The 25,994-nt window shown below is 37.0% G+C and overlaps 1 protein-coding gene and 2 long non-coding RNA genes across 3 annotated transcripts; 1 reads left to right on the forward strand and 2 right to left on the reverse strand.

Annotated features, from left to right (window-relative positions):
* Positions 1 to 254: 254 nt before the first annotated feature.
* LOC131928160 (GTPase IMAP family member 9-like) lies at positions 255 to 1,464 on the forward strand. The gene has a single exon (XM_059284102.1). The coding sequence runs from the start codon at positions 255 to 257 to the stop codon at positions 1,419 to 1,421; it is 1,167 nt and encodes a 388-aa protein (XP_059140085.1). The 3' UTR covers positions 1,422 to 1,464.
* A 5,996-nt stretch (positions 1,465 to 7,460) lies between these two features.
* On the reverse strand, positions 7,461 to 9,306 carry LOC131928148 (uncharacterized). The gene is made up of 3 exons (XR_009383731.1): positions 9,283 to 9,306; positions 8,514 to 8,594; positions 7,461 to 7,906 (listed from the first exon to the last, which is right to left on the reverse strand). It is a non-coding gene; the product is annotated as an uncharacterized LOC131928148 (long non-coding RNA).
* A 5,698-nt stretch (positions 9,307 to 15,004) lies between these two features.
* On the reverse strand, positions 15,005 to 20,979 carry LOC131928152 (uncharacterized). Its single transcript, XR_009383733.1, has 3 exons — positions 20,838 to 20,979; positions 17,703 to 17,758; positions 15,005 to 15,029 (listed from the first exon to the last, which is right to left on the reverse strand). It is a non-coding gene; the product is annotated as an uncharacterized LOC131928152 (long non-coding RNA).
* Positions 20,980 to 25,994: the final 5,015 nt, after the last annotated feature.

Raw genomic sequence — 25,994 nt, forward strand, 5'->3', positions numbered from 1 at the left:
CTCGTAGAAATATTTCGTGAGAAAAACCGAAAGAAAATTCTTCGTCTTTTAAATTAATAAATCCCATATTATTTGTTTATTTATTTCTCTACTTTAGTTGACTATTATTTCATTGTTTCCACCACCCAATATGTTAACTCCTTGTAGATGTTTTCAGATCAACTTTTCCAACACAAATTCTATTCAAGTTTTATATTCATTTTGTTTATTTTTCCTCAGTAAAGCTGATGTAACGCAGATCTGTTTTAGAAGCAATGGGAAGCAATCAAAGTCAGCAAGCTTTAAGTTACTTGTGTGTTGGGAAAACAGGGCATGGCAAGAGCTCAACTCTGAACTCAATCACGCATGACGACGTTTTCAAGAGAGATAGAGACACGACGCGTAGTTCTGGGAGAGTCGGTTTGTTCAGTGCCAAAGTCGGCGGCCAGACCCTCAAAATTATTGATACGCCTGGTCTGTTTGATTCTACCGCTGCTGATGATGTTGAGAATATAAGGTTTGCTAGAGACAAAATAAGCGAAGCTTTTCAAGTCATGAAAGACAATACGATCCAACATTTGGACGCCATTTTGCTCGTGTTAAGCTACATTAATACCTACAGTGCAGAAGAGCAACACACAATTTTGTATTTAAAAACAATTTTCGGACCAAACTTTATTCGGGATAATTGTGTTCTAGTGATGACGCATGGAGACAACTACTCAAGCGATGAGAATAATAAAAAATTTCCAACTTTCAAAGATTGGTGTGAGAGACAGAGAGGTCCACTGCTTGAGTTATTTCAAGAGTGTAACTTTAGAATTGTCCTGATTAATAATAATGGCAGTGAAATGGAGAAATACAATAGCGCTCAAGAAATCCTTGAACATACATTCAGTATTAAAAATAAATATTATATCAAACATTTTCAAAAACAAGAAGAAAATCGCAAATCTATGCTTTTAACGTTTTGCTTGGATGAACTAAAGGAAAACATGAAAAAGCGATTAGAGTTGTTGTATGAGGACTTTTATCTTCTACTCACCCCAAATGAAAACCTTGATAAAATGAGTCAAAATTTTCTAGAGCATTGTCAGGACGACGAACTAAGTGTCCAAACTTTAAAAAGCGTCAAAGATTCTGCCGTTAAATTCAGACAAGCTTACAATTCGAAAGGGAAAGCCATTGAAGCCGAGAATTCAAAAACAAATCTCCGGGGAGCTTTAAGGTGCGAGCTTATGAAGGAGCTCAACAACCTTTACACAGCTTTTGAAAAGCTAGACTCGCCATTGAAAACTTTCTATGAGATCAAGGCTAAAACAGATTTACTGCTGAATGAAATATTGTATGAAGCACACGGCACAAATAAACTTGATGAAGTGGAACACTCAGTTCGTTTCTTTCAGAGAAAACTTGTTAAAGAAGCTTCAAGATTTGAATAAAAGATCTCTTCTATTATTTTTAGATTTAAGATCAATTTTAATTAGACAAATAATAAAGCACAATTTTCCCTTCTGACCTAAAGATGAAACTGTGGAACAAGACTTAGTCTGGTACTACCAATCAGTGGCGGAACTAGAAAAAAAGGGCCACCCAGCAAAAAAAATTTTTAGGCCCCCCATATATATATATATATATATATATATATATATATATATATATATATATATATATATATATATATATATATATAATAACATAATACGAACATAGGATACTCGTTGCTGTCCTGTTCGAAATTTGAAAAAAACATCAATTAAAAAAATGTTCAACATCATGTCATGTGTGTAAGTGCATTAGCGTGTTTTGTGAAAAACCAGTGTTAATTAATTTTTAATAGAAGCCCTCATAGAAACTCGTCGGTCAAAATAATATAAAACATGAAAGCTTTGTAAAAGTAATGGTGTCTCGTGTTATGTTTATTTTTTTTTTTTTTTTGTAGTTATATTATTAATTTTCTAAATATTATTGATTTAATACATCTCAATACATTTCCTTTTTATAAATTATCATTCTTTAGTAATTACTTATTAAAAAAATAATAATTAAGAGAAGTAATTGCTTTTTAATTTGTTTAGTACAAATCTATTAAAACGTGCTTATGATCACCCCTATTTGACTATTTTTTAAAAAGGGAAATAAGTCATGGTTTGAACATTTGCTTATCTTTGATACGTTTAATTGTAGATGAAAGACTCGGCTTTCAAAGTTGTTTAAAAACAAAGGGAAAAAGAAGATACAAGAGTGTGGGGTGGTGTCTATAGAATAAAGATAATCCAACCGCAGCTACGGTAATTTTTTACAAAACAACTATCAAGTCAAAAATGAAAGAAAATTTACTTTTTTTTTAACTATAAAAAAATTTATTATGGTCGGCTCTGGGCCCCTAAATGGCGTGGGCCACCCCGCATTGCGGGGTCTGGCGGCACTGTAGTTCCGCCCCTGCTGCCAATGAAATAGTAATAAAACTGGTAGTGTAAGAATCCTCAGAAATTCAAGGTGCAATATACGTCTACCATCTTTATAAATACCAATGCAGTAGAAGTAAATCAATGTTAGAATCCTTAGGAATTCAGGTGCAATATACGTCTATTGTAGCAGTTATTATCTTGAATGTTTGAGGATACTAAAACTGTGATGTTATTATCTGCATTCACCTCACTGTCTTTCACCACTGGACTCCAACATTGACTGTACAAAGACCAGTGGAGTCACTATGGCCGGGTGTCACCCAGTGACACACCTCATGGTGTCACCGAGTGTGGCACCTCATGGTGTCACCCGGTGCGGCACCTCATGGTGTCACCCGGTGCAGCACATCATGGTGTCACCCGGTGCGACACCTCATGGTGTCACCCGGTGCGGCACTTCATGGTGTCACCCGGTGCGGCATCTCATGGTGTCACCCGGTGCGACACCTCATGGTGTCACCCAGTGCGGCACTTCATGGTGTCACCCGGTGCGACACCTCATGGTGTCACCCAGTGCGGCACTTCATGGTGTCACCCGGTGCGACACCTCATGTGTCCCCCTCCCAGTGCAGCACCTCATGGTGTCACCCGGTGCGACACCTCATGGTGTCACCCAGTGCGGCACTTCATGGTGTCACCCGGTGCGACACGTCATGTGTCCCCCTCCCAGTGCAGCACCTCATGGTGTCACCCGGTGCGGCACCTCATGGTGTCACCCGGTGCGGCACCTCATGGTGTCACCCGGTGCGACACCTCATGGTGTCACCCAGTGCGGCCCCCCGCATGTTGTCACCCGGTGCGGCACCTCATGGTGTCACCCTCCCATCCACCCAAACATTGAATGTCAAACCATTGACCTCGGTATTGAGTACAGTTCCTGGTCATCCGACTTGATTGAGTCCAGCGCGTGAAAATAAATATGTTACGCTAAGTCTTGTTAGTGACTGTTACGTCCCTTGTATTGTGTATATCATGATTACATCCCTTGAGTGTTCAGCGTGTTTACTGTGATGTGTAGCTGATCATGACGTGTACGTGTGCGGCAGTTATCGAAAGGTAGGGTCAGAGACAGGACGTGTCGTCTGAGCTGTCTGTATATAACAATAAAGTACCAAAGTTTACTCAGAGAACTGTGTCTGTTTGATTAATATAACAAAACCAGTTGAACATTTTACTGACTCATTCATATGCGGAGCAGAGTTTTCTTTCAGCACCCCCCCCCCCCCTCGTGTAACGTCTACCGTGCCCCCCATCTCGAACGAAATAGAATTTATATAGAAAATATATACTTTTACCACTGTCCGCCCCCCCCCCCCCCGTCCCCCGTCCCCCGTCCCTCCGCCCAAAAAAAATTAAGTGTAAAAGCAAAAAGTTGAAAGAAATACTGACGCTGATAAAATAGATATCTATTTCATCATCCATAGATCAAGATTCTAGATCTATGGATACACAATCGTGTCTGACATTACATTTTACTGTTCTACAGACTAAGATATTATTTAATACTCTTAGTTGTACGCACACTTTTAATATAACTTCTTGTAAATGTGTATTGCTGTAATTTTAATGCTAAGTAAATAGTAATTAAAACAATGCGTTTAAAAAATTGAAGAAATGATAAAATAAGTTTAATACATTTATTTATCATTGCCCAGCACAGCATGCTGAAAGAAAAAATGCAATCGATAAAAATTGAGGACTTAAAGTTTGTATTTACAATACATCAATTGAAACAAATGTGAACAAATCTAATTCACCCATTATGTTAGTCCCAAATGCTTCTATCTATTGATCTAATATTTTAAACAGAGATTGTCAAATTATATTAAAAGAACTGCTAATCATCAGAATTTTTCAGGATTTTTTAACATCTACTTTCTATTAGATGTAAGTTAACAAAATTATTATGATGGCCCCACTAGAAAAAGATAAGTATGTTTACAAGATAAAGGGAAATAATTTGAAAAAAAGTCTTTAGCTCAGTTAGTAAGCTGAATTACAATAATTTCAATCATGCAGTTTTACAACACAATACACCCGGCCATAATTAAGTTGGCATTAAAATAAATTCATTTAAAAGTGGCACGGAACTAACTGTCCTAAACTATGAAATTTTAAGTTATAGAAAAACTTGTTAATTATTCCGATTCGGCTTCTCAACAACCAAGACTAGTAACATCAAAAGTTGTCTAATTGCTATCCAACAACTTACTGACTTGTATAATAGCTATGCTATAACAGACTGACTTTATTCTAAATTTTTATCTCTAGCCACTTTTATTAACATTAGCCCTGATTGGCTACTACATGTGTTTAACTTAAAGAGGGATTAGGTGAGTTAGAGAGTACACGGACAGCTGACAGCCCACCCCCACAGTCGTGCTTTAGCCAGACCCGTGGCAACAATTCCATGCTTGCCACTGGCAAAGTGCCGACTTTTTCGAATAGCGTTAAATGGGGATTGTTATTTTATTCAGAGTGCATTACTCTACCTTTAGGCATACAAAGACAGTCCGTAGGTATACAAAGACAGTCCGTAGGTATACAAAGACAGTCCTGAGTGCTGTAGTATTTTAGTTACTAGCTTCCTACGGTTGAGCCAGGTACTGGACTGCGGGTTCGAGTAGATAAGATAAGCCTTGTGAGAACCGAAGGACAGAAGCGACCAATACAACAATCAAACCGATACCCAAGCCAGTTAGTCGGAGTTCGCCGTGTTGAGGCCTGCCCAGAGACGAAGCGGGGAGGGGGGGGGGACATATGTCCCTTGGCGCCGACCTTAGGGGGCGCCAAAATGGGTTGGAAAAACAAATTGAAAGTTTGAAAGGGGGCACAAATCGAAAGCCTGAGGGGGAGAGCAAATCGAAAGTTTGAGCGGGGGTGCAAATTTAAAGTCTGAGGGGGTGGGGTGCAAATCGAAAGTTTGAGGGGGTGGGGTGCAAATCGAAAGTTTGAGGGGGTGGGGTGCAAATCGAAAGTTTGAGGGGGTGGGGTGCAAATCGAAAGTTTGAGGGGGTGGGGTGCAAATCGAAAGTTTGAGGGGTGGGGGGTGTAAATCGAAAGTTTGAGGGGGGGGGGTGCAAATCGAAAGTCTGAAGGGGGTGCAAATCGAAGGCTTGAGGGGGGGGGGTGCAAATCGAAAGTTTGAGGGGGGGGGGGTGCAAATCAAATGTCTGAAGGGGGTGCAAATCGAAAGTTTGGGGGGGTGGGGTTCAAATCGAAAGCTTGAGGGGGGCGGTGCAAATCGAAAGTCTGAAGGGGTGCAAATCGAAAGCTTGAGGGGGGTGCAAATCGAAAGTTTGAGGGGTGGGGGGTGTAAATCGAAAGTTTGAGGGGGGATGCAGTTCGAAAGTTTGAGGGGTGGGGTGCAAATCAAATGTCTAAGGGGGGTGCAAATCGAAAGCTGGAGGGGGTGGGGTGGAGATCGAAAGCTTGAGGGGGGGTGCAAATCGAAAGTCTGAAGGGGGTGCAAATCGAAGGCTTGAGGGGGGGTGCAAATCGAAAGTTTGAGGGGGGGGGGTGCAAATCAAATGTCTGAAGGGGGTGCAAATCGAAAGTTTGGGGGGGTGGGGTTCAAATCGAAAGCTTGAGGGGGGCGGTGCAAATCGAAAGTCTGAAGGGGTGCAAATCGAAAGCTTGAGGGGGGTGCAAATCGAAAGTTTGAGGGGGGGGGGGCAAATCGAAAGTTTGAGGGGGGTGCAAATCGAAAGATTGAGCGGGGGGGGGGGGGTGCAAATCGAAAGTTGTCCCCGGGCGACGGGAAGGGTCGCTACGCCTCTGGCCCTGCTTGGCTAATGGGAGACACCTGCTCAGCCAGTGGTGTCCGTAAAGAAAGATAAACAAATTATTGGCTTCTAAAGTGTATTGTGATAGTCATATAGTTATATAATTTGATTACTAATATTATCATAGCAGAGCTAGCTAAAACACATTTTGTGCGAAACATTAAAATTTGTATGTTTTTATATGAAGCAATATCAGTTCATATTTAACGCTATTTATTTCAAATCATAAATCAAATTTATTTACCAAATCCTTATCAAATATCAAAATATTGAAAAAAATAATGTTAGTGGCTTTTTAAAAACTTAGAAATTTAGTAAATTGTAACTTTTGGCTCTTCCGTTTTAAAAGGGTGCCGACCCCTTGCCTAGTACTAAAACATGCAATAAATACATATAAAATATAGAAAATATAGAGATACTATTACTAATAATTTATCTAAATAAAACAAAAACGAAAAATGAAATAATAACAAAAATGTGTTTGTAAATGTTCATTTCATATCTGTGTGCTGCTGTTATATTCGTTAAGCCATAACATGTCTCATGTCATGTCATTGTATAATTTTGTAGAGTTGAGTAGTCGAACTTTGTGCTGAGTCCCAGGGTTGTGTTGTGTTCGTTGATGACAGTTGTCTCTGACTGTCCATGTATGTATCGGTGTATGTGTTCAGGTGTGTAAGCCTTGTATGTTCATTATTGTGTGAATGACCTGTGGAAACCAGACCTCACGTTGTCTGCTCGACGACATCTCACAAATTAGCATCTCCTTGCACGGATGGATGCATATCAGGTGGGCCGCCTTTTTTTTTTTAAATCTTTGCTATGGCAACATCTCAATTCGAAGGCCATCCAAGTTTATGGTTCTGTAGTGACGTGGGTTTAACAATGATGGCACAAATCTTAGTTATGCAGTGACTTTGGTTGGAAGATGGATGTACAGAGCAAAGCTTGGTTCTGTAGTGACGTTGGTTTAACAATAGTGGCACAGAGCAAAGCTTGGTTCTGTAGTGACGTTGGTTTAACAATAGTGGCACAGAGCAAAACTTGGTTCTGTAGTGACGTTGGTTTAACAATGATGGCACATAGCAAAGCTTGGTTCGGTAGTGACTAGGGTTGGAAGATGGATGCATAGAGCAAAGCTTGGTTCGGTAGTGACGTGGGTTTAAAGATTTTAACAATGGTGGCACAGAGCAAAACTTGGTTCTGTAGTGACGTGGATTTTAACAATGGTGGCACAGAGCAAAGCTTGGTTCTGTAGTGACGTGGATTTTAACAATGGTGGCACAGAGCAAAACTTGGTTCTGTAGTGACTACGGTTGGAAGATGGATGTGCAGAGTAAAGCTTGCCATAGTTGACCCAGAATGGCACAACACGCCTAATCTCTGTGTAGATGTGGACGTTGGGTGTGTATGCCATCCTTTACATTTTCCAACATACATCGACGTACTGGCATTCCGTGTCTTTGATTTTGCTGTTGTGTGGGACGAAGGCGGCAGAGAGGGGGGGGGGGGGTGACTGTTTATTCGTTGAAGATGACGTTAGGTGTGGCGTTTCGTTGTTCGGGTGTCGTAACTGCGAAGGCTTATGTGTTTTCGGTTCCTTGTGTGATGACCTACTCCTTGTGTGATGACCTATTTCCTGTGTCTACTGTGTGATGATGTAGCTCGGCTCTGAAGAAAAAGTTCAATTCATGATTAATAATGGCTAGGTTGTCTGTATTTGTAGCTGGGACTAAAATGCTTAGAGAGAAACCATACATCTTGAAATCTGCGTCATCATACGGTGGTATTTTCTTATATTTTATGGAGTGTGCTTTTTTTTCATTTAATACTGCTATGTAAGCTGTTTTTGTGTTGTTTCAGTAGTTCCACGGCCCGTTATTATTGTAGCTGTAATGTCCAATGTTTTTATTTTTATTTTTGCCTAAGTTAATATATGAAAACGGCCTGCTTGATTGGATGCTTTCAACTTAGCTTTTGCCACGGGGCAAACATTTTCTATGGACTTGAACCCGAACCCTTCCTGTTAGCAGTCGTGCACTACACCACCGACCGCGTCATTACATTTTAATTATTGAAACACACATTGTGTACCCTACCTATATCACCTAGTTTAAATTAGCATGTGAACTTGCTGCGTCACACTTATCCTAAAACAGACTGCAGCAAAGATGCCAATATACACAAATATACATTTTTTTTTATAAATTGTCATTGCCAGAATATAAATGATTGTTAAAAAAAATGAAAAAAAATAAAACACCAAGAGAACTATTACCTTATTACAATACGCTGCAAACGTAGACAGTGATCAGAACAACGGCAGTGAGAGGGAAAAACAGAGCCCCAACGATCGCACCTACAAGAAACAAATCAGACATTTATTAAAAATCTGTTCGTGTAATCTGGATTTTAAAATAAGAAAGTTATTAAAGTCCCCCCGTTTCAAGAGGCGGATGGAGTAGAGTTCACATATTTATTGACCGCGCATATAATGGGATGTCATGGGCAGCACCAGGTCCAGTGGCCTTTATTTTCCCTAACGTTAGTCAGGTACTTATTAGAGCTGGGTGGACTTAGGGAAGTCCTGAAGATTCGTGTGCGGGCTGTGGTCTGCACTCTAGATTTTCGGGTTATCAATAGTCTCTCTCTCTCTCTCTTACTCTCTCTCTCTCTGTATATATATATATATATATATATATATATATATATATATATATATATATATATAATATATATATATATATATATATATATATATTGCTTCCCTAGAACCAGACTGTTATAAATCCACTTTATTAAAATGTTCACAACAAAGCTTGGCTTTAAAATTTTGTTTTCTTTAATATTTCTATAATATGGATTTAGCGAGGTTAAATTGTTGTGTAAAAATCGTGAGAGTCCTTAGTAGACACAACAGTGTATAAATCTCGAAACAAACAAAAAATGGAGAATATTCTGGTTCTAGGGAAGCGAAATAAATGATACACTACATGTATACTCATCAGACTTTGTTCTTTTAACAACAGATGTATCAAATTATCTACCTGCTATCAGTACATCAGAGCCAGATTCTTAAATAAAGAGAATATAAAACAATTACATTATAATTATTCAGCCAAATAAAATGTCCAGCACAATGGATGGTTTTAGCTACAACAAATTAATTCAGTTTAATTTAAGTGGATTATAAACACAAGTTTAAAATTTAGATAATTAACGTCTCTTGGTATGTAACAATTATAACAGTGAAAAATTGATTAAATACATTAAATAAGATATATCTACCTTCAGATGAGATATTTTTGGGGGCTAAAAATAAAAGATAATAAACAAAACTAAAAAAAACCAACTTCACGCATACACAATAAAACCAAATTTGTTCTAAATGAAATGAAACGGTTTTTAACATGATAATTATGAGTCACTCTTAATTATATATAAACAAATTGTAAACCTCATCTACTTCTTAAAGCTAGACTTTTGAAACAGACGGAGTATCTCATGTATAGGTTAGATTCACTAAACAGCTTAAGGTAATTAAACATGTATTTTACTGATATCATACGATTGTAAGTTATTGAAGATTTACTGGTGACAGTGATTTAGGAACATAAATCAGCTACTTCTTCCTATAGAATTGGCATACAATATTGCAATTTAAAACTTTTAACAGTATACAGTTATAAATAGTTATCTTTAAAAATGAGGTTAATAAAATGGACTCTTTAACTATATAAACAATTATTTTTTATTAAAGTTTAAAATTCTGTTACTTAATAATCTGATATATTTTAAGTGTAAAAGTAAAATAATTTACTAATTGAATAATTAATTAACATTTCATTAATATATGTAGTGCCATTCAAATATATCGAAAATCTATATTTTTTTTCTTATGTTTCTCAAACTGTAGGCTAATTATTAAGTAATGAAATATAAATTATAACTATCACATTATCTAGTATAATGTTTTAATTTGTTCTGATTTTCATTAATAATAGGTGTATAATAATAATTATTATTAATAGTGCATTGAATTACATAAACACCAGATTTATCATAATCTGTACTGACTATTTTTCTTAAAAATAGATTATATTAAAAAATACATCATCAACATTATACCTAGCTAAATTTCCAATACAATAAACGGGTTTAATTTTCAAAAAGGGTTACCATAATTGAAATAATTCAGTATTAGGCGATTACAAACTTATTTATTTTCTTAACACGCAGTTTCTATTCCAAAGGTATAGTATAAATAATAACAAGGAAAATGTATTTAAATTAATTGAACAATAAATATCTACCTTCAGATGAGATTATTTTTAGGACTAATCAAATGTAAACAAAACCATAATCCTAGCACATCACACTAAATTTTGTTCTTAACAGAATTAAACTGTTCTGTCACATAAATATTGGATTGGCTACTCAAATAAAATATTAAAACCTAATACACTTTTCAAATACAGCCTGAACTAATAGATTTTAAGTCACATAATAACGATAAAAGTAATTAAACAAGTATTTTAGTGATATCATTTTTGTATAAAACTGTAAGTTTTAAAATACTTACTGGTGAGGTTACCTTGGTCAGGCTTTCCTGTCACGTTAAATAAATCAGTTCCTTCCCCTTAAAGAATTGGAAATTAATACTCATTGTAAAAAATAGTACATTTTATTTTAAATTTTAATGTTTAAACCAATTATCAACTCAACTGTTACATTTAATAATTTCAACTAAACAAGTTTCAAGGCCCGAAATGAGTTCGAGCATATTATTGTGTGCTTTGTTGTCACACGATGGATCTATTTTGCTAAATTACAAAATTAGGAAATTGTTTCAATGATTAATTTAAAATTTAGTAAAACAGTCTACTTATATATATATATATATATATATATATATATATATATATATATATATATATATATATATATATATATATATATATATATAACAAATTTACAAAGGATCAAATTAAAACTATTTTGTAACATAAAAATAAGCCTTTATAGGATACACATAAAATATATTAACAGAGTTGTAAAACCTAATTTTTAAAAAAAAAGAAAGCTTTGTTTCTAAAAGATAGCAAATCACATGTTTTTTTTTTAACATTCATTACGTGACAGTCAAGTTAAAACCAGTGTGAAAGTGATATCGATTGTATAAAGCATTTTTTTAGTTTAAAATACTTACTGGTGGCATTACCATCGTCAGACTTTCGTGTCTTGTTAGCTAAATCAGTTCCAGTTCCTTAAAGAATTAGAATTTAAGTTCCCAAGGTAAGATAAAAATGAGACATTTTTAAGATTTCTAATTTTAATAACTATGTAATAATTAATTACTTAATATTCAAATAATGCAAATAGTTCTAGTTTACTTGGGGTATATATTTACTCTTCAGTTGCATTGACTAATTTCATCCAAAAAACTTCAGCTAATTTTAGCAAAGATTCTTTAAAATTCATATATTTTATTAACATTTGTCATTATCTATCAATTTATCTTATGACTAGTTTTGTTACATTATTTGAAAATTGATAATTAAGTTACATTTTAAAATGTCCACGAGCATTATGAATTCCTAATGTTAAGATAGTCTAAAGGTTTTAAAGTTCTTTATATACATCTATATATATATATATATATATATATATATATATATATATATATATATATTTAAATGTCAACTCTTTTCTGAGGCGTAGCGAGGGGGGGGGTTCGAGGAGTGCGGACTGCTCCGGGTGACACCATTTAGGAGAAGACACCAACGCAAAAAATAGCAAAATATATACAGAAAAATGATAATTCCATTTTATTAAATGATTAATTAGAGTGAGATAAATAGACTTTAGAGCAAAGTTCACCAATTCTTACAAGGGTGGATAAGGGGGGGGGGGTGACACCATGACGTAGACCTACTAATGATAGAGAAAACATGCTACATCCAGCTGTATTTATAACCGACTATAGATTTTAAAAAATCGTTAATATTATCTAAGCACTGTTTAAAGCAATCATCGGGAGGGGGAGGGCGGAGGTGAGTTACATTAACTCAACGTTGCAAAATATGCCTACGGAAAACGGTTTGGTTGAGAATCGTAATAACTTATGTTTTAATCCATGTATGGAGTTGTAAGGGTAAAAAATTAAATACAACCATACAAAATATATTTGAATACATATATACATGCGTAAAAACACAATTGTATATGGCATATATATATATATATATATATATATATATATATATATATATATATATATATATATATATATATATATATATATATATATATATATATTACGGAGGGGGCTGGGGGGGCGTGACAACTAATTAGGTGCCGCACCGAATGACACCCGACCTCGCTACGCCACTGGCTCTTTTACATCTTCATTTACTATGCAGCAAAGTAAACTTTTTAAAATCAAATTCTCTGCTGTCTATCAGAGGAGCATCAGAAAGAAGGTCGTATATAAAGAATACATAAAATATTTACTTTAGAATTACTTTAACAGTTTAGAGAATGGGTGTGTCAAATACAATTTGGGATATTGATTATGGGATATTGATTATGGGATGTTGATTATGGGATATTGATACGATGTGTATGCCTATTTGAATACTTGAAGTAAATAATAAGTATCTACCTTTAGATGAAAATCCTCTGGGGTCTAAAAAAAAATTACATGAAAGTAAAAATTATCTGCCATGCATCTAACTAATTGACTGGTCGTCAGTCTGTTAGTCTCTCTAGCCATCCGTCCGTCCGTCAATCCAACCTTCAGTCCGTCCAACCATCTGTCCGTCCGTCCATCAAAACATCCGTCCTTCCATCTGTCCGTCCGTCCATCAAAACATCCGTCCAACCATCTGTCCGTCCGTCCATCAAAACATCCGTCCGTCCATCCGTCCGTCCGTCTATCTACCCGTCCGTCCATCAAAACATCCGTCCGTCCATCCGTCCGTCCGTCTATCTACCCGTCCGTCCATCAAAACATCCGTTCGTCTATCCGTCAGTCACCTGTTTGTTTATTCGTCCCTCCCTCGCTCCATTTACACATCATCTATCCATCCTTATACAATATATATATATATATATATATATATATATATATATATATATATATATATATATATATATATATATATATATATATATATATATATATATATATATATATATATGGCAATCTCTAGTGTCATCCAACCAATGATGACTTTGTCTTTCTTCTCCCTCAAGGCACAGCGCCCTGCAATATTGGCATAATAACTCAATTTTCTTGATACGTCTGCGCTCGGCAGACGTTCAAAGGGAGCAGTAATGTGATCTCTGTATGAGATCCCCGGGGGTCTGTGCGGACATCTCATTTCAGGGCCTGGATTCTTCTCTGGATGTCTCCTTGTGGAGTCCATGCCTCGATACAATACAGATGGACAAACACCTCCAGTGACCGACAGACTTGTGTGCAAATAAAAATGTTGTCTTGCCAAATATTTCTTTGTTTATTGAGTGTTCTTGTTGATTGTGCACTTCTTGCAAGTATTTCTTGCTTTGTTCCTTCATTGGATAGTATGACGCCACGATACTGGACTGAATGTACTTCCTCCAATCTATGTCCATTTGCGAGAATGTCTGCCGCAATACCATTAGGTTTTTTGGTCAGGATCATTGTCTTTGCGGCATTGATCTCCGTTGCTATGTTGATGGTCTCTCAAATCTATTTACTATTTCTATCAACTTGCGATCATTCCTCCTATGTCATCAGCGAATCGTTGATTGGTACTAATGCGCCCGCTGATGCTGACTGAGCACACGTGATCTTCCTAAGCGGCAATGTAATCCTTAAAAACTACTGCGCTGGTTGCTCTCGTGTACATTTTTTAACAATGTGATATTTGCCTTGATGTTATATTTGTGCATGGTATCCCGCAGTGCATCATGCCATACTCTGTCGAATGCCTTCTTAAAGTCTATGAAGACGAGGGAACGATGTTGCTGGTATTGCTGGTGATCTGGACTTTGCGTGTATGACTAATTAGACTGATGGTGCGGTAGTTTTGACAGAGTTGTAAGTTGCCTTTTTGGGGGGCATGGCGACGATAAAAGATTGGGTCCGCAGCTTGGACATTATATATAATATTTTAAATATAATTATTATAATATATACATCTTATAATAATAATTTAGTCCTCTAGTTTAATAGTTTGATGCTACTACTTTTATTTATAATACAGTAAAAAAAAAAACGTTTTTTTTTAATTACTTCACTCTTTAAAAAAAAACGTTACATTAGAACTTAGATTAGAGATCCTATACGAACAAAGAAAGAAGGAACAAAAAAATAATATTCCGTGAAGAAGTTGGAGCTTGATCATCTTTAAATTTATGGTTGTTTAAAAGTTGCTTACAAATGCTACTTAGACATGTTCCATACCCACATAACATAAAGTATATTTTTTTTTATTCCTACCCGAAATTAGCCCTTCTACTGGAATTAAATGTCTGAATAATTTATGCACTATTTTAATTATTTAAAATAATATAATATTCACTTAAATAAATGCAGTAAAATGAACCATTATTTATTTTAGCACTCAATTTTGTGTCTACTTTTTAAATTATAGGAACATTGTCTTTAAAATAAATGAAAGCAATAGAACACTCGTTATAAAAATACTACGAATGCAGCCAGCAAGTTACAGTTAAAATACATAATATTATTCACACTATATATAATGTATAAAATGCTTACGTGGAAATACCACCGTGAAAGCAACTGAAAAAGAGGAAGGAAAACACAAAATTTACACATTATTAGTCACATAGCGTTTCTTGAAGCAATAAGTCGGCAATACAGGTTTTTTTTTTCTTAATAGTTATTTACTAATTAAGTGTTCAGTAACTTATTTTAGGTATAGAAAAGATAAATGATTCAATAAACATAATTGATTGAGGCAGTATTCTCGTTCTAGCAGTTTTAAAAAAACAAAAGCATCAAAAGAAAATTATCATTTTATTCTCTTTGCTACATTATTTAATTTCAATTAAAAGCTGAATTTTTTATTTTAAAACATTGCAAACTATTCTGGTTGCCAATACGAAAGACTTAGATTATTAAAGTGTAAGGTCATACATGACGTCTCTCTCATATGAAGGTTGGGACCCGTAATTTTGGGACGTATGTCAAGAGGGGGGGGGGTGTTTAGAAAATTTTAAACTAGTTTTTAAACTTAAGGGTTTAGTACATTTTTAAAAAAGTATTTTGCGAAATTGTAACAAAAATATTAGTATAAAATAGGTAAGGGGGGGGGGGGGATCTTCCATAAATGACGTAACACGTCAATAGTGGCAAGGGGTTTCAGAATTTTGTGACGATGTGGGAAGGGGGTGAGGGGTTGAGGGAGTGGGACTTCATACTGTTGAATTTTGTAAAAATAATATTAGAATATAAATTTAAATTTTAGCGGTATAGAAAGTTGTCTGTGTAATCTGTATTAGGAATTAATTATTAAATTCAATGTTAAGCCAGCTCAGTAATTATTTTTAGTAAGAAATCGATGTTTTAAAAAACATAATACTGCGATTTTTAAGGGGGTTGTAGGCTGAGATGTGAAGTCGTTTTAGGGTGGGTGAGTCTGGTTTTTTTGTAAAGATGTGTGATATTGTAAAGGGGTGAGGGAGGTAAATTAGTCAAAAAGAACATGACGTCATATATGAGTGACTCCTAATTGCAGTTTCGTGTGGTGCAGGGGTCTCCAAACTTTTCAGCTCGAGGGCCGCATTAACTATCAAATAGCACTTCGGGGCCAGAGTTTCTTTAAGACATCTCTTCAGGGTCGTGGTGCGCCCCCCCCCCCCCGAAGAACGTCTACCGCTCCCCGCCCACAACGAAATATAATATATATATAGAAATATATACAAATTTCAAGTGTCCATATCCCCCCCCCCCACCGAGGTCCACGTTTGCTCTCAAATTTTTCTTCACGTATTTCATTCTTGAAAATGCTTGTTCACACAGGCATGTTGTTCCAAAATTTGAAAGATACTTTGATGCAAATGTTTTAATATTAGGAAACTCTTCCTTGTGCAAAAACTAATGAAAACCCATCCGCCCTTCTTTGAACGTGTCTCTATGGAAGCCATTTTCTTGCAATTCAATGACCTCCAGCTGCAGTTCATCTTTGCAACTGGCCACATTTGCTTCAAATTGGCTTTGAAACAGTCCCACTTCTTCTGCCTTTGAATCCAAGTCAGAAAAACGCTACTGAAACTGCAGCCGGAGGTCTTTAATGATCTCGTATGTAAATGACGTGGGGAACACAGTGGTTGCTTCAGCCGTAAAGACCTTGCACTGCTGAAAGTGTGTCAAGTTGTTAGCCTGTACTTGTTCCAAAAACATGACAAGTTTGTATCTAAAGGCCTTTATGTGGGTTTATAGATCAGAAACTAGATTTCCCTCTCTTGACGTTTTAAGTTCAGAAACTTAAATGACTAGTTATGTCTGAAGCAGAGGCCGATTTCTTTACCCACTCTTCATCAGACAATAATGGCTGTGACTTAGATACTCTGTTCAGAATTTTCTCGCAAACTTAGCAATCTTACTGATGTGAAATATGGTAAATCTTGCGATTTTGTGTTTCTCTCTGAACTATCTATGGTTAGATATCCTCTTCGGTAACAGTGTCATACATTCTCTGTAGGGAAGCCAGCTATTGTGTTATGTTCATGTCTTCATCCAGAAACTTGCTTGCATTTTTCACTATTAGAGTCACTATGTTTTCACCAATGTCTGCAACACGGCGAGTAATTGTATTTGCACCCAACATTTTCAAAAAGTTTTGAATTTTCTGTGCAAAGCTCCTCAGCCACCTCCAACAAACATTTATTCAGTGGACAAAAAGATCGTCGCGGGCCGGATAAAATGACCTCGCGGGCCGTAGTTTGGAGACCCCTGATGTGGTGGAAAGGGGTTTAAATATTAAATTTGACGTCATTTCCTGATATCTTAATATCTTAATATTGTTACCGTTAGAGAGGTAATTTCCAATATACATACACATATATATACATATATATATATATATATATATATATATATATATATATATATATATATATATATATATAGTGAAGTAAGTTACTGTTACAGTGGAGAAGGTGGAGGGGGAAACATTTCTAAAACAATTACTTGCATTTACACGGAATTGTTACAGTGGGGAGTGTGAAAGGAAAAATTTCCGTATTTTATATATATATATATATATATATATATATATATATATATATATATATATATATATATATATATATATATATATATATATATATATAGTTGATGAGAATCATGCATAGAAACAAATAAAATGTAACGTTATATACTGACATAAATAGAAGTATTTAAAAGAAGTTTAAATACTCAAACTTTAACATGCATAAACAAAAAACATACCATTCACGATAATAGCAAAAAGGATTACAAACGTTATTTTTAGCATCGTTGTTTAGCTGAAATATAAAGAAGGCAACATTTGGTCTTTTTTCAATGGAACACAATGAGAATATTTAAGATAGACATAACCGATCGCACACAGGAATGCAATAAATATACATTGATGAACAAGCACAGCAGCAAGTTGTAACTCTACACTCTTATTAAATGTATTAAATGCGTATAGCGGCGTATAGCCGGTTGATGCAACGCTCCTAAAAACAGAAAGGCTGCATCCAACATTCCCTACACTGTTGACGACCCTACAAAAAAAAGCCCAGAGCAAAATATATTTTCGGCTGGCATATATATATATATATATATATATATATATATATATATATATATATATATATATATATATATATATATATATATATATATATATATATATATATATATATACATATAGGATAGAGCCGAGGTGAGCAAACTGTACCGGTGGGTAATTCGTACCTCCCTCAGTTCGCTCAATCTGAGCGATTGAAAATCGTGGAAACACGCTGAAATTATTATGTATGGTGAAATCTACTTGCTGTAAAAAATGCTAATAGAGTAGCGTTAGTCAGTTTTTGTGTTTTGTCACTGTTTGATGATATGTTGGGCGGTTTTTCTAACTGTGCTATGCTGTACAGTTTACGTATAACTTGTTTTAAACATACCAAGCTGCTGACACACACAATCACTCTACTGCAACGTGAAGCACAAATCAGTTTCTAATCAAAGTTATCTAAAAGCTACCAGGCGATGTCGGGTAAAAAGTACCCATGGTACTAATTACGCGCCCTAGTAGATCTTATATTAAAACAATAGCTATAATCTTAATTGAACCTTAATTTTACAGTTTTACCACCTCCCATTTCCGATTATCGTATTTTTTTCTTCTTGTAGACTCTAACTTTATAAAGCTTTTACAAATGTTATACACACATTTTTCTGTATCATCAGAAGGTTTTTGAATCTTTGCTTTTAGAAGACAGATAACAACAATGACTGAAGATAGTAAAAAGCACTTCAGTCGTACATAGAAGGAGTTTGTGGTCATGAAGAGAACAGGATCTGGTATATAAAGTTAACTTTTCAGTTCACTAGAAAAATATAAGACTTGTCACAAAACTTAAATAAATTTTGACGAAGATTGATCAACACTCACAATTTTATAAAGTAAAGACATTAAATAAGTTGTAGGCTGAACCAATATCCATTGGTAGGGCCTCACACCTCAAGCCATACGATCTACGTGGCTTTTCTGACATCGACTGGCTTTATCCTGGATTTTTTATTTATATACCGGAAAGATCAATTAATATGGAAGGTAAGATTATGTTTTTCCTTTCGGATTATTCTGTACAGAGTTGTTATTAGCAATTATATTTTTAAAGTCATGCCGATTTTTTGCTGCTATTTAAATTAGATTTAAGTTTATAAATAAATTAATACACTAAAAAACTAATTGCTAATTAAGTTAGGGGAAATAACTTAGCAGGTAGCAACTCTTGAGTTAACTGTAGCTATTTACGTTTATTTAGCTTCATTTTTTACTTTTCTTGCCGCATTTATTATTGTTAAGTTAAATAACTAAAATAGATGAAAGGTTAAGACTATGTTTTGTTGTAATTATAAGTTTTATTCAATAGATTCATACGTATGTTTTAAAAACTCAAGACAATTTTCTCGCTAGCATAAGGGCTATAGTTTATTTGGATAATGACTTTAAATAAAAAGATTAGTTTATTTTTAATCGCTTATGATGTTGGGGTAATGATAACAGTAAAAAGTAAACCATCTTAAATTAATGAAAGTGGGCTACAAGTAAGAAAAAAATATTACTATTGTAAATATGTATCAGTCCTCACAAGCCGGTGATGAAAACTGTAATACTAAAGCGAACACACAACTGACGCTGTAAATTACGTGTCCGAGGCACACAAAAAAAAATGATAACAGTAAACGTTAGAAGTGTGAATGAGTAATAACCTACAGTATCATAATATTGATCTAACAAAATGGGTTAAATACGGTATTAATTATAACTTTCCTATCACGATGCGTTGAGTTTAATTTACATATTTTCACAGTGCAGTTTAATGTAATGATATTACCTAGGACTCAAATATCATGCTTCTAAGTGATTAGTAAAAATATGCAATATCATCACTGTTACAATGGTGTTTATTGTGGATGAGTTGTGAGTATATTATGGGATTAATGGGTATCATGCTGGTTGCAGGGGGGGGGTGTGGATTAGTGTGGGTCGGTGTGTGGGGCTTTGTGGGACACCCTAGTGTGGGGTTTCATGTTGAGGTGTGGGGCAATGTGGTGTGGGGTTTCATGTTGGGAGGTGTAGTGTGGGGTTTCATGTTGGGGTGTGGGGCAATGTGGTGTGGGGTTTCATGTTGGGAGGTGTAGTGTGGGGTTTCATGTTGGGGTGTGGGGGATGTAGTGTGGGGTTTCATGTTGGGGTGTGGGGGATGTAGTGTGGGGTTTCATGTTGGGGTGTGGGGGATGTAGTGTAGGGTTTCACGTTGGGGTGTGGGGCAATGTAGTGTGGGGTTTTATGTTGAGGTGTGGGGCAATGTACTGTGGGGTTTCATGTTGGGGTGTGGGGGATGTAGTGTGGGATTCCATGTTGAGGTGTGGGGCAATGTGGTGTGGGGTTTCTTGTTGAGGTGTGGGGCAATGTGGTGTGGGGTTTCATGTTGGGGTGTGGGGGATGTAGTGTGGGGTTTCATGTTGGGGTGTGGGGGATGTAGTGTGGGGTTTCATGTTGGGATGTGGGGGATGTAGTGTGGGGTTTCATGTTGGGATGTGGGGGATGTAAGGTGGGGTTTCATGTTGGGATGTGGGGGATGTAGTGTGGGGTTTCATGTGTGAGGTTTCGTTCTGCCGAAAGGGGGTGAGGTGTTGTGGTGTTTGGTCTACTCCATGTGTGTGTTGGGCTGTTTATGTGTGTGTTGGGATAGGGTGAGACTATGCAGAGAAGTGTGTTTGGTGTGTAACGAGTGAATGTGTGTTGATGTGAGGTTGTGAGAGCTGTGTTGCTTGCGAGTTTTGTAATTGTAAGCTGTTACTCAAACTAAAACATGTAGTACTTACATTTGTGTAGGCTGTAGATTCACTTAGACCTCGAAGTAATTACACAGATGCAGACTTAAGTTTAAACGGGTAGTGCTAACACAGGTGTCGCCTTGAGTGTAATCAGGTAGACTTTGAAGTTATCCGAGTGGGAAATGTTCACTTTGCCATGGACACATCTTATATACCATGTAGGGCGAGCTGTAAATTGTTTGTGTTTTACCAGCCCACACACATTCTATTGTGTCAGTCATTTCAAACAATCCAGTGGTTGTTGAACTTAACCCCTGCACCGGTGTTGACACCAGTTTATAGTGGCGGAGTCAGGATTTTGTAAAGGGGAGGAGGGGGGGGGGGCATTTTTCCGACTTATATGGAGGCAGAGGCGTAATCATAAGCATAATCAACAGCAATGACACTGACACAGGCACTGACACTGACGCAGGCAGTAACACAGACACTGACACAGACACTGACACAGGAACTGACACTGACACAAACACTGGCACTGACACATGCAGTGACTGTGAGACAGGCACTGGCAGTGGCATAGGCAGATACATAGACAAAGAAAAAAGTCGCAGATGTAGACGCAGACGTAGATGTAGAAGTAGACGTAGCCATGAATTAGCAGGATTAGCTTCACGACAATTTCGCATTTTAGGTCGCTTGTTCTCAATGAGCCGGTTGTTATACGGATACCACGGACATTGTGATGAACTGTAGAAGCCGATGAAAGATATTTGAGAAGATTTATCTCAGATTTGCGAGTTACATAACGAAGCTACATCGAGATAACTTGATGACTAACTTTGTGTGGGAAAACGCGAGTTGTCTCTCTCTCATGGCTATGATCAGGCTATGAACTACAATCGTCCTGAACTGTTTACAAATCTGTCAGGCAAGTCAATTCAAAAAACACATTTTTTTAGTAGCTTGAACGACATGTACCAAGCACGTGAAATGGTTATGTCAATTTTTTTCTCGGCGAATAAGAGAAATTATAGGCGGGCCATGTACAAATGGAACATTCAGTATCTCGATCTACGTGGATTACTTGTTGCAGTGTTTCTTCCAGGCGTCTCTTCAGGGGACTTGGAGGGTCCGCCCCCCCAGAGGCGTAGCTAGGGGAGGCGGGGGGGGGGGGGGGGAACCGGCCGCCCCGGGCGCCGATCCTAAGGGGGCGCCAAAAGGGGTGGACAAAAAATTTTAAAGCTAGTTTTATGCTGCAGTTTTGAATTATAAACAGTTTAAGTTAAGAAATGTAATGGTTAAAAGCCTTTACATACTGATTTAACTGTTTTCTACCTTGATTATTAACTGTAAAACATATAATCTTAAGAAGCAGTGACCGGCAAAACCGCTTTCCAGCTTTTCCTAGATTGTGTGTTGGCGGGGGGGGGGGGGGGGGGGGGGCGCTTTTTCGAGACTAAAATCGGAAGAATTTACACTAGATTGGTGGATCAATCAGCGTTACCACTTATCAAAACAACAAATTGTATTAAAACGTATTGTACGATTGTTTAGCCGCAAAATACGTTAGTGACTTAGGGGTCATCCATAAATGACGTCACGCTTTTTTTGACGATTTTTACCTCCCCCCTCCCCTCCGTCACACTTCGTCACAAAAAGCCAGACTCCCCCCCCCCCCTAAAATGACGTCACACCTCAACCTACAACACCCCTCAAAATTGCAGTTGAATTTTTTTTAAACATTGATAATTTTTCAAAATCTTGTCTAAACTATTACAATTTATTAAAACAGTTATCTAAAACGCGAAATAACGTCTAAAATTCGTTTTCTAACATTGCTTTTTTATAATGCAAAAATGTGACGTCGCAACATCTGACCCCCCCCCCTCCCCCTCATCACACATCGTCACAAAATTACGGACCCCCCCTCCCCCCTACGAGTGTGACGTCATTTATGGATGACCCCTTATCAAGATGTTGCAGGGGGGGGGCGCTTTTAGGCTTGCTAAAATTGCAAAATTACACTGGATTTTGAGTAAACAACCTTTAGCACTTCTTTAAGAAACTAACTGTGCTAAAGTGCATTGTACGATTGTGTAATTTTTTTTAAAGTTAGAAAGTTGGTTACATTAAAACCCGCTCTACAAACTGTGTCCAATATGGTTGGGAGATGTGCATGGGGGGGGGGCGCTTTTTTCGCGAACAAAAATCGCAAAGTAATTGTACTGGATTGGTAAATAGATAACTCTTTTCACACTTAGAAAAGAAACCAATTGTATTAACGCGTCATGTACAATTTCACTAGCCAGTGTTATTAAGTAATGACGCGACGTTAGAGATCAGATACTTTTACTTGATTGCATTACATCTTGCCTGGATCACTGTATTAAAGAGAAATCAATATCACGGATTCTTGAATCGCTATCCGATCAGTAACATAGCATACTTTCGGAGCGGGTGGGCGGAAGACGATATTCTTGCCTAAATTTTAAGAGCTAAAAACATAAGTAGTCTATATTGTACAGAATAGATCATTTTTATTGCTTGTTTCATTACAAGTCCTAATACTGCAATTTTCATATAGTTAAGGCCACTACACCTACTAAACCATGTAAGCAACACGACAACAGGTGATGCTTTGTCACTTTGTTCAACCTAACTGATAATTTAAAACTATAATACACTATTATCCAAAAGTAGACCAAATAAGCTTGCATCTTATACAAACTACACTCTAAAGCTGTGGTTCTTAACCTTTTTGAGGTACCGAACCCCACCAGTTTCATATGCGCCTTCGCTGAATTCTTCTTAATAGTTTTATCGTCCACATTGACAAAATCATATCGTGAATCATATGAGTCGGGTGTGTGTCTTGACATCCGCCAAAGCTCTGAGACTTACATACCGAACACTTGGATTTGATAGATCGAACCCAAGTTAAGAACCACTGCTCTAAGTTCGTTTGATTTTCTTTCTTTTTTTTGTTTTGATTTCCTAAGGAGCATAGGCGTAGGACGTAGGCAACACTTCGTCAACTCACTTAATTTTTATAAAGATAGAACCCTAATAATCGAACCTCCCCATTCTCTAGTTCAAACGATTTTTTCAGACATTTTTTGTCACCTTCTCTTCCTCTTTCTCGTGGACTTTACATCAGCACCTGCTTAGTGATGTTATTTACTGTCTTTCTGATATTGTGCCATTAACTATCACTTTCTCCATGTTCTTATTTCATTCTCCACTGTCTGTAATCTAGCTGCGAGCCATACAGTAAAAGATACTTCACATTAAGTTCTAGATCATGAATGAATGTTTTTGACTATCTTATCACATTGTCTTTGAGTGTTAAAACGCGTTTTATTGCTGCTGATTATAATTAGAACGTCATGGGGGGTGCCACTATCATTAAACTGGTTATTACTGCTTCTTCAATCGGTAAAATTCGTTCTGCATTTGTTGTGGACTGTGTGCAGGCAGCACACTTCTGCGAAATCCAAGACTTCGAGCTGTTAACATCCGTTGGATTCCAGGTTGTTTCCTTTAGCTTTTTTCGTTATACCATCAACCAGTCAACGAAATACCCATGTCGTATTCCAATGCGAACAATACATGTTTCTGAAAAGTTGCTCTTGTATGTCACTTGTTTGTCCTTATTCTAACACACTTATAAACCAACCATGTACCATATCACAAAAGAGATCGTACCAAAAATAGAACATAAAAGGCTGGTCTAAACAAATTAACGTTTGCTACAAACCACCCTTTAACTCAGATCAGGCATATTTGTTTCTGACATTTCTAATCTTTTGTAAAAAGATAAACGCATCTTAATGGGAATTCAATTTTACGTAAAGTTTTAAGGAACGAAAATCATACACTGTAATTATTAAACCTTGTCCGGACTGTCACACACACGCTAACACACACACACACACGCTTACAAACACGCTTATACACACACACTTAAACACACACGATTATACACACATATATATATATATATATATATATATATATATATATATATATATATATATATATATATATATATATATATTTATATATTTATTTATTTATTTATTTATAACCCCATTTCACTTTTTTAAGACCAGTGTTTCTTCCAGACGTTTTTCTCCGGGGAGGGTGGGGGGGGGGTCACTTGAAATTTCAGGGAGGGGGGGGGGTGGACTAAAATTTCCAGTGGGGCGGACACTATTAAAAGTATATATTTCTATATAAATTCAATTTCGCTCGGGGGGGGGGGGGGGAGCGGTAAACTTGCTTCGTAGGGGGGAGACCCCCCCCCACCCCCGAAGATATGCCTGGAAGAAACTCTGTTTCTGACAGCCCCACAACCACTGTTTCTTCCAGACTTTTTTCTCCGGGGGGGGGGGGGGGGGGCACTTGAAATTTTCGGGGGGGGGGGGGGGCGGTAGACTTTCTTCGGGGGGGGGCGGACACTGTTAAAAGTATATATTTTCTATATAAATTATATAAATTCATTTCGTTCGGGGGGGGGGGGGGCGGTAAAAAATTTCGGGGGGGGGGAGGCGTCCCTTTAATATTTAAAATTGAGCATTCTTCTCTTCACCAAATATCAAGTTATTTTCGCATCTGCAAGTGGTTGATCTAATTCAGGCACTTTAAAAAAATGTATAGTTTATATAAGGCCGCGGCAGAGGCGTAGCAACCCTTCCCGGCGCCCGGGGACAAACTTTTTGATTTGCACCCCCCCCCTCAAGATTTCGATTTGCACCTAGGGTTGCCAGGTGTACAGTTTTGAACTGGACAGTCCAGTATTTGAGCAGGCTGTCCAGGATAAAATAAATATAAATACTGGACAAGTATATGAATAATACTCTGTTACCCCCCCCCTTCTTCTGCTTTGCGGCATACCTGAGAAGGGAAGGATGGAAAGGTGTCCAGTATTTTCGGAAAAGGTATCTGGCAACCCTATTTGCAACCCCCCCCCCCCACTCAAACTTTCGATTTGCATCCCCCCCCCCCTCAAACTTTCAATTTGCACCCCCCTCAACCTTTCAATTTATTTTTCCAACCCATTTTGGCGCCCCCTAAGGTCGGCGCCCGGGGACATATGTCCCGCCCCCCCCCCCCCCCCTCGCTACGTTACTGGGCCGCGGTCACTCTAGGTCAGTTTTCGATTACTTTAAACTCGATTATTGAGATGACTCTAATTATCTCATT

Source organism: Physella acuta, unplaced genomic scaffold (genome assembly GCF_028476545.2).
Source record: "Physella acuta isolate Inbredline_101_S28 unplaced genomic scaffold, ASM2847654v3 ptg001467l, whole genome shotgun sequence".
Lineage (NCBI taxonomy): Eukaryota > Metazoa > Mollusca > Gastropoda > Physidae > Physella > Physella acuta.

Excerpts from the sequence above, each read along its gene's own strand:
- LOC131928160 (XM_059284102.1), top strand. The coding sequence starts at position 255 with ATGGGAAGCAATCAAAGTCAGCAAGCTTTAAGTTACTTGTGTGTTGGG.